General features: G+C 31.8%; 1 protein-coding gene across 2 annotated transcripts in view; it reads right to left on the bottom strand.

Moving 5' to 3' along the window:
- Nucleotides 1-14,836, bottom strand: part of LOC118204110 (homeodomain-interacting protein kinase 2-like) — a 134,189-nt gene that overhangs the window by 31,242 nt on the left and 88,111 nt on the right. For both annotated transcript variants that reach the window (XM_085820836.1, XM_085820837.1), the window contains exons 20-22: nucleotides 10,730-10,899; nucleotides 6,316-6,496; nucleotides 1,602-1,953 (exon numbers count right to left, since the gene is read on the bottom strand). In XM_085820836.1, the coding sequence (XP_085676962.1) occupies nucleotides 1,602-1,953; nucleotides 6,316-6,496; nucleotides 10,730-10,899 (703 nt within the window). The remainder of the gene's footprint in view (nucleotides 1-1,601; nucleotides 1,954-6,315; nucleotides 6,497-10,729; nucleotides 10,900-14,836) is intronic.

Below are 14,836 nucleotides of genomic sequence, written 5' to 3' on the forward strand. Positions count from 1 at the left end.
TTTGATTTCAATTTCATTTTGATCATATAGTTAACAAAGCTCTAAAATGATTATTGGTTGAAGGCTTATGCAAGCTATTTTCATCAAAGCATTATGTAAAAGTCATTTAATACAGATTAATCTAGAAATGATGCAGTAAAGAAAAGTTACAAACAGCTGCAATTGCTAGAATTGAGAGGGAAAATACCTAAATTAAAATAAGTAATTAAGGGGCTATTTCTAAATTAAGTTATAATTTTGATTTACATATTTTCACAATGACTAAATGATCCTCAGTTGTTGCTGATTTAGGTCAACCTTGCCCAGGTCTTTTTGATATGTCTTGAAATTGTTTCCACAAATTGCAGATGATAATGGGCATTATATTGAGCCTGTAACAACCTGCACTTGTGATTGGCCTGCCTCCGATCTACCATGTCAATCTATCACCCATACACTCATGGCTACGTATTTTAACTCATAAAACTTACCCAACTCTTGTGAGAAACAGCAAATATTATCAAGGAGTATGAGCACATAAACTGGCTAAAACCATTCGTGTGCTTATAGCTCCGCAGGCATGCATGTCTATGTTTGTGTGTTTAAAATTTGCATAATTCTTCTATGACATAATTTAGTTTGGGTTCAATACTTTTCATGAAAATAAGACATAATTTGCAAATTCTTTTAATTTTACACGAGTGTGTGTATAATACTTTTATGAAATACCATCACCAATTCAAATTGAATTTGGAAATCAAATGACAGCAATTTCAACAAAATTTAGGTACTTCATAAATTCTTTTATAAGTACATTTAATTATTTTTGGTACTTTTCCGTTTCGCCAGCACAAATCTCGCCAAGCAGATTTTATTGGCGACAACATAAAGTATACACATAAAAAATATTTAAAAAAATTTAGTTCTAAGAATTCTTTTTTTGAAGGCATAAACATTTTAATATTGCTTAAAACTTTATAAAAAGCCAATAAATTTGTAAAAAGACATTAATTTAAGAATTTACTATGCTTTCATGGTTCAACATTCTAATTTGCCGGTTCATATCACGTGACCCCAAGTGATCTCATCTCACGTAAACTACTCTACAAAAATCTAATGCTCTCAGTAATTATCTACATTAATTTCATGTTAAATCTTAATTTGGAACGCAAGTTTAAATGCAAGAAATATTTCAATGTGTACGAATAGCTTACTCAAAAATTATGTAAAACTGCAGTGCTTTACTTCACTAATGCATTCTCATTAGAATGGATAAATTTAACCCTTGACTTTTCTATATTTTCGGGTAAGCGCTGTGATTGCATCTTAATTGACTTAATTACCAAAAATGGCCTTAGACACAAAACTGAACTATCTGATAAAAATTCTATGTAATATGCCAGTATTGAAAGAAACAATCAGTCTGATAAGAAAAAGCTGCGACTTGTTTTGAAAATGAGGCGTAAAAGGTTACCAGCAAGAATATTCTGTTTGGCATCGGTTGTACCATTATTGGCGACTTTATTGCTTGCGCCGGCAAAACGGAAAAGTACCTTATTTTTATATATATTAAACACCTTAAAAATTTCCTTTTCTAAAGCATATTTAACAAGACAACTTACCTCTTTGTTACGAAGAGGGGAACTGCTACATTTAATAAGTTTCTCGCCTTCTAGATTCTGCACTTGTTGTTTTGAATAATACTGGTATGTATCTTTCTCAGTGCCGGCCGCTATATAACGACTTGGCAATGAAATTAGTTGCCCAGGAGATGCACTTGTTTGCACATGACTGCTCTCTGGATAATTATTTGTTGAGGAATGAGGCTGTTCATTATATTCATCTTCAGCTATTATTTCTTGTTTTGTTGGTACTATCAGAGAATTACGTCTAGTATACTGTGTTTGTTCCTCAGAGTCAGTTTGGGATTGGACTTTTGCCAGAAGTCTTTTCTTTTGAGAAGTTGCTTGGGTACTATTAAAGAGATTAGCAAATTACACATAATCATTTAAAAGTAAATAAAGAGAAAATATTTCTAAAACTTTAAATTATATTCCTCACAGAAGTTTAAAAAAAAAATAACATTATTCTGAACCAAAGTTAACATTAAGGTTGAAACAAAGTTAACATATGCAGAAAATACTGAAACATTCACACAATGAAGAAGCAAACTTAGACAATGCAATTTTTAAAACATATTTTAAAACAAATACACTGCACCCAAAAAAAAGGGCGGTAGTTCTATATCTTCCGTTCTACTGGGCCGATTGGCGAAATTCAAAAGCGTGACTTAGGATATATATTAGATTTATACAGTACAAAGTTCGAAATCCGAAGTCGTCTGATTTGGGATTTTTCCAGATATTAGAACATCAGTTTAAATATTGTAAGATGGCATGCAGAAATTATAACATTAAAAATATGAAATCATGATTTATGAAATAATGAAGTATTTATGATCTAAAGGGTATCAAAATTTAAAAAAAAAAAAAAAAAAAAAAACTTATTTGTTTACTTTATTAAATATTTCTTTCAATGTAAGTTGCTTCATTTTTAGTGCTAATACTTTCTCTTTAATTTTGTAGACAGACATAATCTCTTATTCAGTTACATTGTTGAAGTCCTGTAATTGCTATTTCAAGAATTCCGACTAACTTATCAATCGAAATTTTCTTGTTTAGTAACTTCTCTGTCATTTTTTTCACTATCGGTAGCAGTAGTTTCTGGGTCTAGAATCATACTACAGATTTCACCATTCATTAATTGACTGATTGATTGATGATTGAGAAGCATTGTCATCACAATGAAAAACTTCTTTTATATCAGTCAGAGACCACGTGATTTTTGTGACGTCATAGTTACAAATGCTCACATGACCTCTGACATCATCACGAATTTGTGTTGATTTTTAATTCATTTTAATTAATTCTCATTTAATTTAGGTTTCCATTTTTAAATTAGTTTGTGCATATACATTCTTAAGGGATTCCTCATGTCTAGATTGTTAGCGCTTTTGTACTAATTTTTTTGAGTGGCAGTTAATTTTTTTAATTCATTGTTTTTTTGCTTGATTGTGAACATTTTTATTGAGGAATGTTTTTCAGCGAGTTTTCTGTTGGGCTTACTTCAGATTCTGAATATTTAACCTCCATTGTTCTTTCACTGTTACATTTTTGTTGCTTTGATTTTTAGGTCATTTCCACTGCTTAGTTCTTGGATATATTATAATCAGGAGAATGAATTTACTTTCTTTCTCTGTTTGGGTACCCAATGTACAGCACGCAAGCTGCAAGCTCTTTTGTTCAATTCGTTATCACCATAGAACTGAGAGGGGGGGATGACTGAAAAATAAAATGCAGGGGGGGACAGAGGGTGGAGGTCATTGAAGCAGTTTTTTTTCTTTCTTTCCCCCTAACAGTGTTAGGCTTTTCAGCCTTGAAAAGGAAAGCCCACTAACAAACAGGATTGCCAGATGCCAACTTCTATTTAAGCCTAAATAAACTTTTTTTAAATTTATTTTTAATTGATGCATTATTTAACATATAAGCATTTTATGATATATTAAAAAATCTTTGAAGTTGAAGAAGTAGCATTAGGAAATGATGGAGGTCGCAGAAATTTCACAAAATCACATATTAAAATATTAGTGGCACAAGTTTGTCACAAATTCACGAAAAATCACACGATTTGACAACAGTGATGACAAGTAGTATTACTACAAATTTTCTTTTGCATGAAAAAGCGAACTGAAAAAAATTTACTAAGAGATTAACTGTAAATTAGATTAACTGTGCAACACACGCATTTCTGATATTTTTCTGAAAACATTAGTGCTGCTTTTTTGCAAATACAGCCTCTAATTTTCAGCCTTCAGATAAAAATATAAAAGCGTTCAAATGTCACTACATAAAAGATGTTAAGAAAATTACGCAGAATTGAATTTTGTGAACATGCAAGCACTTCTACAGAGATAAGAAATGTCTCTTCTAGAGCACATGCATATTATATGTCAGTTCAGGGTGATGATATCTTAAAATCAGTTGCGGCTACATAGAAGAAAGAGAAATTACAAGCATTAGCTCAAGTTTGGGACATCAGTAAAAGAATTTATGAAGATTCATTTTTATAATATGCATTAGTTTGTAAAAATATTGAAATAATGAGTACAAAAACGGACTTATGAAAGTCTTAAAAAGACTTCAGAAACTGACAGTGAAAGTGAAACAGAAAAAAGGGATGATATGCCAACATCAATCAAGCACTTCAAAATTCTTAAAAAAAAAAAAAAAAAAAAAAAGACCTTGAAGTCAAAAATGCTGGTATGCTGGTCAGAAAAGCTATCATCAGTTTTACAAAACTGAGAATACAACTGAAATACTATTGTTGAAGGACGTGAAACAAACACAGAATAATCATTAAAATTTCATAAAGAACATAAAAATATTTACAAATGAATTTTAAAATTGCTTAAAGAGTTTAGTTTTAGCATTAATTTTCATTCATGAAAAACATTATAAAAATAGTTTTATAAAAAAATTACAAATGAATTTCAAAACTGTATAAAGAGTTTAGTTTAACATTAATTTTCAGTTATTTTTATGCATTAATTACTTAATTAGCTGTTAGTTTGTTTTATCTGAAAATTTTAGAACTGATATCACCATTTGCAATACACAAATAGCCAGCCACCTATTAAATTCAACTGCTTAATCAACTCATATATGTTTGGAACGGAAGTGATTTTAATAGTGCCGGATACTGCATATACAAAATTTCTATTTTATTTAGGAAGATAAATTTTTTCTTCTAGTTTCTTCTGTTAATCTTGAGAATACAAATCATCATCACTGTCATAATTGTCTCTCCCTCAAATGAAGTTTTCTTTCCCATCATTTTACTTTTCAGATGTTGAATAAGCTTGCCTTTTCTTGTCCTTCAACAAGTTTTTCTAATTTTTTGACAAGTGTATCAATCTCTGCTTTTAATGTATCACAAAGACTACAAATGACTTTTCTTGAGAAATCTAAGTCAATGTTCAACCTGAAATTTAAAATATCTCTAACTCTGCCATACGATGCTGGACTATATGGATTGTTTGTTTTATACACATGGAATTTTATGATGTTTAACTCTCTTAGTAGTTCCTTTTTAAGAAACAATAAGACTTTCTTCTTTTGAGGAAGCTGATAAACTTGATTGTTTTAGAAACAGTTTCTCCAGAAATTGCACGTTTCCTGTTTTTATGTTTTTTGCTGCAGTCTATCACTGCTTTTTCATCAACAGTCTTCCTGAAGTACTGATTATGTGAAATGCATTGTAAGTGCTTTTATTTGTTAGTCAGTCAAAAATAATATGTGCATGTGTTTTTGTTATATACATAAGCATACCATAGTACACATTCTGAAAATCTTAGTCTGACACATGAACACATTCAAAAGTCTCTTGAAGAATGCTTAATAAGATTTTTGATCCCTTTTTTAGTTGAAACTAATACCAATTTGAACACGTAATTCCACATATTTTTGTTTCCTGAAAGTTTCTCCTACTATTTAATAATTTTATGTAATGCCATGGAATGAAGCAGAGGCATTTATACAAACTTGCACATAATTACACTGCTTATCTTGGAAACTACATACTCAATAAGAGTAAGACGCATTGTGTAAGCCCTTATTTCCAAACAAGAATGTCCACACATTACAAGCAAAAGCACGCAAGATGGGAAAGATAATGATTTTGAGTATTATAATTTTAAGTTCATTAAAAGCTTGAGAATTTGTTGTTTTCCACTATTAACCCTAAAAACATATTGAAAACATTTGCATTAACAAAAAATCAGGTCCTTACTCACATGGGGTTGCTTAAAAACTTACAACATTGCATATTTTCCTTTCTTTCGGGCAGACAACTCGGCTAATGAATCAGAGCCTGCACCTGAATCTTCACTTTCCATGTTCACAAGCACTTTTAAAGAGCTAATGGTTGAAACCAACAGACTGCCATTACAAGAGACAAGAAATAAGCTTGATAAAGGCAGCTGGACATAAATGCTTTTTCTCTCTTATGTGGCCAAAAATTAATTTTCCTCAGTATGTAAAATCTTTCCTCGGTTACAGTTACAACCATGAATACTTTTTCTCCTGAAGCAATTCATAATGTAGAAGCTATTCTTATTGCCTGCTAGATGGTATAATTACTTCAATTTTCACAAAAAATGGACATAGTTTTTCACCTGGGTCTGCAATTTCTTTAAAACAGTATTTTTTAGAATATTCTGGATACTGAATTACAGATCAGCATTGAGAACAGATCAACAATACTAGTTAATATTTTTACCTTGTTTTTTCCTTCTGTGGTTCAGGTTTGATTACTTTCCCAATCACAGTAGAAGTGAAATGAGGAAGTGCTTGTAGAGGGCTGTAATAACCTTCAGAATCGGAATCAGGCACGGTCACACAACTTATAACATTCTTTCGCTGTGGTTGAGTTGTCCCATGGTTAATGCTGGTATAACGATCTATAGTTAAAAGAAATCAAATATTTCAGGTTTTAAAAAAATATTTTCCCCATATTTTTATTTTTTAATTTACTAATATAATATTTCAGTATCAAAATTAAAACTATGGGGTCTCTGACAATTAATAGTGGTTTTGTGAGGTCTCTGAAGTACTGATTACGTGAAATACATTGAAAGTGCTTTTATTTGTTAGTCAGTCAAAAATAATATGTGCATGTGTTTTTGTTATATACACTAGCATACCACAGTGCACATTCTGAAAATCCTGACACATGAACAAATTCAAAAGTCTCTTGAGGTATGCTTAATAAGATTTTTGGTCCCTTTTTCGGTTGAAACCAATACCAATTTGAACATGTAATTGCACATATTTTTGTTTCCTGAAATTGAGTAAACTAAAAGGAAGACAATGAATTGCAGACATTTGTCAACAATTAGAGGCACCAGTTCATGAAACAAGGAATTTTACAAGGGAGCAAGAGACAAGTAAATCACTGGTTTTTTAAGAAAATGCATTAGCAAAAATGGACTTGCCATAAACTCCAGACCCATCCACTTGAAAATTATGAACAAAAGACAAACTGGATGCTAATACAATAGAGATACCAGGCACAAATAATATTCTCATTCATGATAGCGGTACATATATCGAAACTCGTTACTTTTTAAAATATTCAAGTAGCTGAATAGAACAAAGCTAAAATCCTTAATAAATGCCTTCACAATATTACAGAATTGTCACAGGATCATATTGCAACAGAGATCTTTCCTTTAATCTGTCATGTACCTGAATGTCAATTATAAGAAAAAAATACAAACAACCTAAAAACAGCAATAATAAGAGCTTAACTTGATCAAGCCAGAATATGGGGCACCAGCAAAAGCTCCAACCTTAGTAGTGTTTAAAATAGGCTTTTAGTATGTAAACAAATAATTTTAATTTCATTTTAATTGCATGTGCCCTTTAATATCTTCAACATTTAACTTATTATTTTTTCACCATCTTTCTGACTAACTGATTTAAATAAAAACAATTTCAATCTATTTCTCATAATATATACTTCAAAAATATCACACGAAATCCCACCATTTATTCTTAGAGATCCTGTATTTAAAATCATTACATTAATTTACACAACAACATTAGCCATGAACTAGCAAATTCTATTTACATTAGATTTTAAGAAATGAAATGTTTGCCTTATTAATAAAAAGTGGCATAATAAAAATTTAAATTAAAAAAAAATTACGAGCTAAATTTTTTCAAAGTTATGCTTAAAGTTTATTATTTAGCTTTTATACAAATGAACGCAATTTTAAGGTGCAAAGCATGTCTTTCTGAGAAAGCTGCATTTCTGCATCTCACTTTATAAAATATACATCGTTCGCATTTTAATATTGAGGGCCTCAAACTTTCACGCCCGAAACCCACTTCAATAAATTCATATGGATCTGATGGCCACATGTCAGTCAAATAAACAGCATATGTAGAAAATTTATAAAAGAGAGGGAGGTATACAAGCCTTCGATTAATTTTGAAGGGACAGATGGGATTAACAATTTTTATAATATCCAATATTTTGCGTTTCTTTTTTCAGAAAAATAAAGTTTAATAAAAGTTGAATCAACATACAACATACTTTTTTTTAGATTACAAAAAGCGATGGAAGTGCCTTGATACATAATGTGCAATGATGTTACAAAATCCACTGACAATAAAAATACTCAAATTCCTGGTGGGATGGAAGTCAACAGAGTTTTAAAGGGAAATTTGGTGTTGTTTTTATTTTAATAAAGTTTCAGTATCTGGTAGAATCTGTTTGTTGCGATTCGTAATTTTTTTTCTCCCTTGAAGTGTCCTCCACCTGTTTATCTGTCAGATATGCTTTTGATTTTGTGTTTTTCAACTGACTATACAACTGTTTATGTACATAACTACTACCAATGAAAAAAGACATGATAAATGCATGTTTATGTGTTCCCAAATACTTGTGTTCGCATGCACACTTTGAAATAAAAATCAGCGTAAAAATTTTCAACAAACTGCAAATCTGCAAATTATAACAGAAATTCAAGGGGAACATTTTCAATGCCTACAGAGAACCATGATGTCTGATTCGCACGGCTGTTAGTTAATCTGCTTTTTAAATCCACTCTCAGATTTGAAATGCACTGTAGATAATCGCCCAAGTTGCATGTTGTAGCTTTATTCACTAACTGCATCAATTTGAGTTAATTAGGATTAATTTTGTCTCAAAACCTTCCACAGTGTCATAAAGATTATAAACAAGCAGACCTTTCCCCAGTAAGAAGTAGTTCAGATCAAGATGACCAGTAACACTGAAAAGAAGTATTTACCACTCCTCATCACAGAACTCACACATAGATTTCCCTTTAGATTAAAAGAATTGTTAATCTTCAGCCTTCAAGGAAAACAGGCAATGAAGCAACTTTCCTCAGCTTAACCAACATACTTCCATGCAATACACAATGTCACTATGTTCCGCTTCCAAATCACTCAAGAACTGTCGAAACTGCATCTGATCACATTTTTTGGAGCAGATGAAATTCACCACTTATGACAGTCATCAAACACGCATAACCTTCCTGAATTCACTAATGACAGTCATCAAAAACGACATTCAACACTTTTCAAAGTTTGAGGACATTTTAACATAATTTTTTTTAGTGGACGATACAGTGGAAAGCCATCATAGTAATATTTCCGCATGCCTTTGTATCAGATTTAAACAATGTTATGAATCTTGTTTTCTTTATGGATATAGAAGAAGCACCATCTGTAGTTATGGCAGATACACTGCCCAAGTCTAACTTACATTTAGCCAAGGTTTTTGAAAAACTCATACAAATCTGATACTTGTGTTGTAACTTTGAGGGAAAAAAAAAAAAAAACTATCTAATTTCTCTACAATCATGAAGTTTCTATCAATGCCATGAACAAAAATGGCTGCTTGTGCGGTATCTGACATCAGTTGATTCATACATTGCTACAGAATAAAACACCAAGTCCCCACATTTAAATTTTAATTACTCAATATATCTACCGCCAAATCCTTCCTGAATCTCACTAATTGTCACATAAGACAAAATAAAACAAAGCTATGTTTGACCAGATAAATGCTATGTTCAAAATAGCTTGAGCTTGTTATGAACAAAGCACATCAACTGCACACAGATGCCATTCTTTTACAAATTCTTCCATCAACAAGAGATTTTCCACTTTTAACAATTTTTTCTGCCATCACGCAGCTAACATGAATACTATTTTCGGACTCTTTACTGACTCTGAAGAAAACAAGACTGTCAATAATAATTCAGTTTTGATTTTAATTCATCATCGCTTCAAAAATGTCTTCCCTATTCTACTTAGTATCATGATGCCTCTTGATGTTATATTCTTTAATTACAGCTACAGTCTTGTTGCAAATAAGGTAAACTGCCTAATTCTTGCTCACAGGAACAAAAAAATAATAAATAAATAAATAAAGAGATGACCACTTTTTCTTCCAACTTTTCTGTTATTACAGCTTCCTACTGTGCATTCAAATGAAGATTTAAAAACAATTCTGAAATTTCAGGATCTTAACTGTATAATCCCTGCTCAACAGCAAATAATAGCAATATTTACATCCACTTGTTCCTTTGCCTACCGAGTGCAACAATGACAGAAAAATACTTCCATTCATTTTCCAGGTATCAGAAAGACCCTGAATGTGGTTTCTTTTGTGTTTATTTTAGTCAAGGTTAATATGGTGGTGTGGTTAAAATACACTGATCCTCAACAAAATCAGCTGGGTGAGATAAATATTTTAAAAAAAAAAAAAAAAAAAAAAAAAACTTCTTAACAGGGAAAATTAAAAAAGCAAAGAACTTTAGACATTTGCATTGACATTTTTATTTTTTACTTATTGAAAAGGCTTGACAGGCCATTCTGGTCTTGCAGATTGAAGACCCCTATTTTAATACACTGATGACTTTCTTTCAAAGTTACTCTGTAGTTTATCTATATGAGAACTGTCCAAACCTCAGCATAATGATAATACTCCAGTTTGGGTAGAAGCAGTAATTTGGTATTGTACCTCCATATAGTTTAAAACAACTTACACAGCAATTACAACACTGCTTACAGGTTTTAGATCAAGTAAAAAATATTACTTTCAATTCAAAATAGTATATTGTTTTGAGTTTCATAATAAAAAAATGCAAACATACTTTGTTTAGATGATGGTTGCACACAACACAAGCTACTCTGATCTTCTGGAGTTAAGGGTAAAACACTAGCACAATTGGTGGTAGAAGATACCTCAGCAGCACTAATATTAAGACTACTTGACTTCGATAGCTTATTTGAGTCACATGCTTTACATTTCTTTTTATCACAGCTGCATAAAAAGAAAACTGATTAGCAATTTAACATAGACACATAATCAAACTATTTGTGAATGTTTTAATAGAATAAAATAACTGATGACAAAAATAACAGTTTTCAGTTTGAGATAAAATCTTGTCTGCCATAAATTGATTCTATTGACACATGACAATATACATGATCATTTATCTTAAACGTTATAAAGTGCTTTGCAAAGAAATCTCTATAAAGAATAAGCTATTCATTTAAAAAGATATTTTATATGAGCTGAGCATTTTGTAAAAGACCTATTTTATACTCTAAATATAATAAAATAAGTTTCCAGCAGCCTATAATAGCTTAACTTCTGTAACTTCTAATTCTGTTTTTGGTTTGTTTGTTCAAACAGTAATACACATTATTTCCATTTTGCAATACTTTGAAAACGGCGAGGAGAATAAACAAACATTTCAGCCTTAAAACGCGAATTTAAATTTTATTTGAAATTTATGATTTAGTTCTATGAATCACAGAAAGCCAATATTTTTATTCAAAAAAGCAAAGTGTTACCTAAACCTCCAGGAATACTATCTAAATCTCTTGAAATAAATTTTTTTAAATTTATTTTGAAAAGAATATGTCCAGAATACATACAAAAATTTAAATAAACAAATTTATTTCACTTCACCTTCCCAAAAGTAATAAAAATAACGTTTTCCAAGTTTGGTTTATTTGATTATTAAAGCTCACTAAGGCTGTCTGCCTACGGGGATGGATGCCTTTGAAGGGAAACTGGCTCGTATACACATTACACATATGGAAAACCATGAAAATGACCATGCAGTCAGCCAGTTTGCTTAGAATCGAACCCAGGTCAGAACTACCAGTGTTCATTGATTTTACCGCTTGGCCGCTAATGTTTTTCAATTCTTTGGGATATAAATTTAATGTTCTTATCTGCTCTCCTCTCTTGATATAAAAAGTATCAATATCAATTTAGGTAATTTTAAAAACTTTAGTTTAAAGTCACATATGTAAAAGTAAGCTGCATAAAACCAGCTACATTAAATGTTACTTAAAGCACACACATGTATATGTGTATGGCTGCATTAGTGATATGTAATTTTTTTCATATGAAGAAGTAAAATGCATAAAATATATCTAGTGCTTAGAACAAGAAAAGAATCTTACATCCTACAACAGGTATGTCAAATTCGATATATCAAGTGGGCCAAATAGTTGTCAGTATGCAGGTAGTAAGGTGGAAAAATACAATTTTCATATTCAGTGATGTATATTTAAAAAGTAAGTACATAATATTTTAACTAATACTGTAGTTAAGAAAAATATGAAGAACATAAGGAAATTTGGTTAGAAAATGATAAATACTGTTTCTTCCCAACACCTGTCATCTTTTTACTGCAACAAGCTTTAGGATGTCCATAGAAATGCTGCTTGTACTATAATACAGATGAATGTCAGTTAAAGTTCCTTTTCATAGTTTGTTTGGTTTAATGGATTACGGCAAAGAACATGAGAGCTATCTGCCTAGGGGGACGGATCCCCTTTGTGGAGGACTTTCTATGGAAAACTGGCTCACATACAAGTTACATATGGGGAAAAGCATGAAAACACCCATGCAAAAAGCCTGTTTGCTGAGATTCGAACCATGGACCGAACTACCAGTGCTCAGCGACTTTAACCGCTCAGCTGTTGGTGAACTCCTTTTCATAAACGAAAAAAGTTGTTCACACTAGTATGTGCTATCGAACATGAAAATCACATATGATGCAAATTTGTAGCTTTCTGGGAACCTCACAGGTTCGTGTATTCGTCAAAATTCAGCAATACTTATTCCCCTGAATTTTTATTTTACATTTATTACATCACATTTCCATTAGTTCCACCTTAAATGTGTAAGAAGCATTCCCATTTCTTACAGCTTACTTTCAATGGCGGAATTGGAAAGCACATTCAACTAGCAATAGGAAGGTCCAAACTTTGAGCCCAGATGAGAGCACTGCCGATTTCTTGCATTTCCTTTCCCAAAATAAGCCTGATGACTATAAATAGGCTGGCACTTATCAATATCAAGTGAGATATATCAGTTGAGAAAATATTTCTATAAACAAAGTGTGTCAAGAGCTCCTTTTCATATCTTAGACTGTACACAGGATGAATCTGAACAAGAGGGCAAAACTTTAGGAAGTGATAAAAGGCAGCTATATGAGCAATATTTGTCATAGAATGTAATCGGAATGCAAATGGCAAGCAGCTAGGTGGCATTGTAAATAAATGGTATAAAGAGGGTTGCCACTCAAATAGGAGAATGAAATTTCCCGATTTTTCCAGGTGTGTTTTAAGACAACTCCTGTCTATTCGCATTGGCTGTGCTGAGAGATAAATTATGGTTCAGCTTGAAAACTCACAAATTTGCCAATTACATATGACTTATACATATAATCCCAGAAGTATTACTATTATAACTATAATAGGAGTTGTTTTCTCTACTGATGATTGAGACTAAAATCTGCCCAATTTACATTAAAAAATGTCTTTTTTGCAGACATTCTGCAGCTAAACAAAAGAAATCTATTTAATGATATTTTTAAACAAATTCAGATATTTTATATTTATTTAGCAGTATACATAAGCAAAAAATATGTTGTCAGTATTTAAAATTAATTAAATTTCCTGATGGTACGTCATCCATACTGCTAGAATTAGTTTCAGGAGTATGGCAGCGAAAATTGCCTAAAATTTGAAAGTATTATTAACAAATAATAAATACACTTGGAAGGAAGAAGCCACATTAAATGATACAAATAGCATTAAAATAAAGTTAATTACTTAAAGATTAAAAACTGAATTACAATAATCAATGATACTTTGGCGAATACAATTATATTAAAGGTTAGTCTAGATGACTGATTACTATTTTTTTATTATACTGCAAAATGACAAATAAGGCATTTATTAAAAAGAAAAAATATTTTGTGGTTAAATCCTAGTATACGGAATGGCCTTGGCACAATTTTGAAAACTGTCTCCAACACCAAAATGGCCTGTTTATTGCTCAACGTTAATGTCCGGTTTATGGCGCATCATAATGTTGCCAAATTCTGTATATACAATATACTAAGATTAAACCGATTTTCTTTTATATGAGAATAGGAAGGTATTTTCTGTCATTCAATATGCACTGCACATGTGAATCTCTCAATTCTTGAGGTTGCTGGAAACTTGCTTTGCCTTTCTAAAAGACAATCTAACTGGAGCTACTCTATACCAGCTGCCCAAATGATGCTCACGTAATTTGGCAATAAAGTGACTGCTTCTAGCATTGGCGAAAAAAAAAAAAAGAAGAAGAAGAAATCGCTTCTTTCTCCCCGTTGAATTTCCTGACTTCTCCTCGGTAGTGGGGCAACCTTGTATAAAAAGAGTCGGTCCTCTCACTGGTCAAGGTGGTCCCATAGCTTTGCCACCAAGATCACCGGATCTCTCCTGTTTGGACTTTTTCCTGGGGAAACATATGAAAAGCCTACTCTACAAGTGCCCCACCAAAACCAATATGGATTTAGTCGCCAGGATCACGACTGTTGCCGACAATATTCAGGAAATACCTGGTGTCTTCGTAAATGTGCGTCAATCCCTATCCCTACAAATAATAAATACACTTAGAAGGTAGAAGCCAGCTGTAACGTAGGTGTGAAGCCTACATTACAGCTGGCGGAAGGTCTTTTGAGCAATTTCTATGAGCATGTTCTGTTAATAATATGTTTTCTAAAGTACCTCCTTTCATTCTTGTGTTAATTCTTTAAATGTGACAGTAGAAAACTACCCTTTAACTCTCATCGCTTGCATTCCGACTGTACATTCTATGACGAATACTGCTCGTATACCTGCCTTCTATCACTCCCTCAAGTTTTGCCCTGTCATTCAGATTCACCCTGTACATGCTTTGATATGCA

This window comes from Stegodyphus dumicola, chromosome 7, assembly GCF_044657685.1.
Source record: "Stegodyphus dumicola isolate Sdum_Otavi_A_Nest chromosome 7, ASM4465768v1".
Classification (NCBI taxonomy): Eukaryota; Metazoa; Arthropoda; class Arachnida; order Araneae; family Eresidae; genus Stegodyphus; species Stegodyphus dumicola.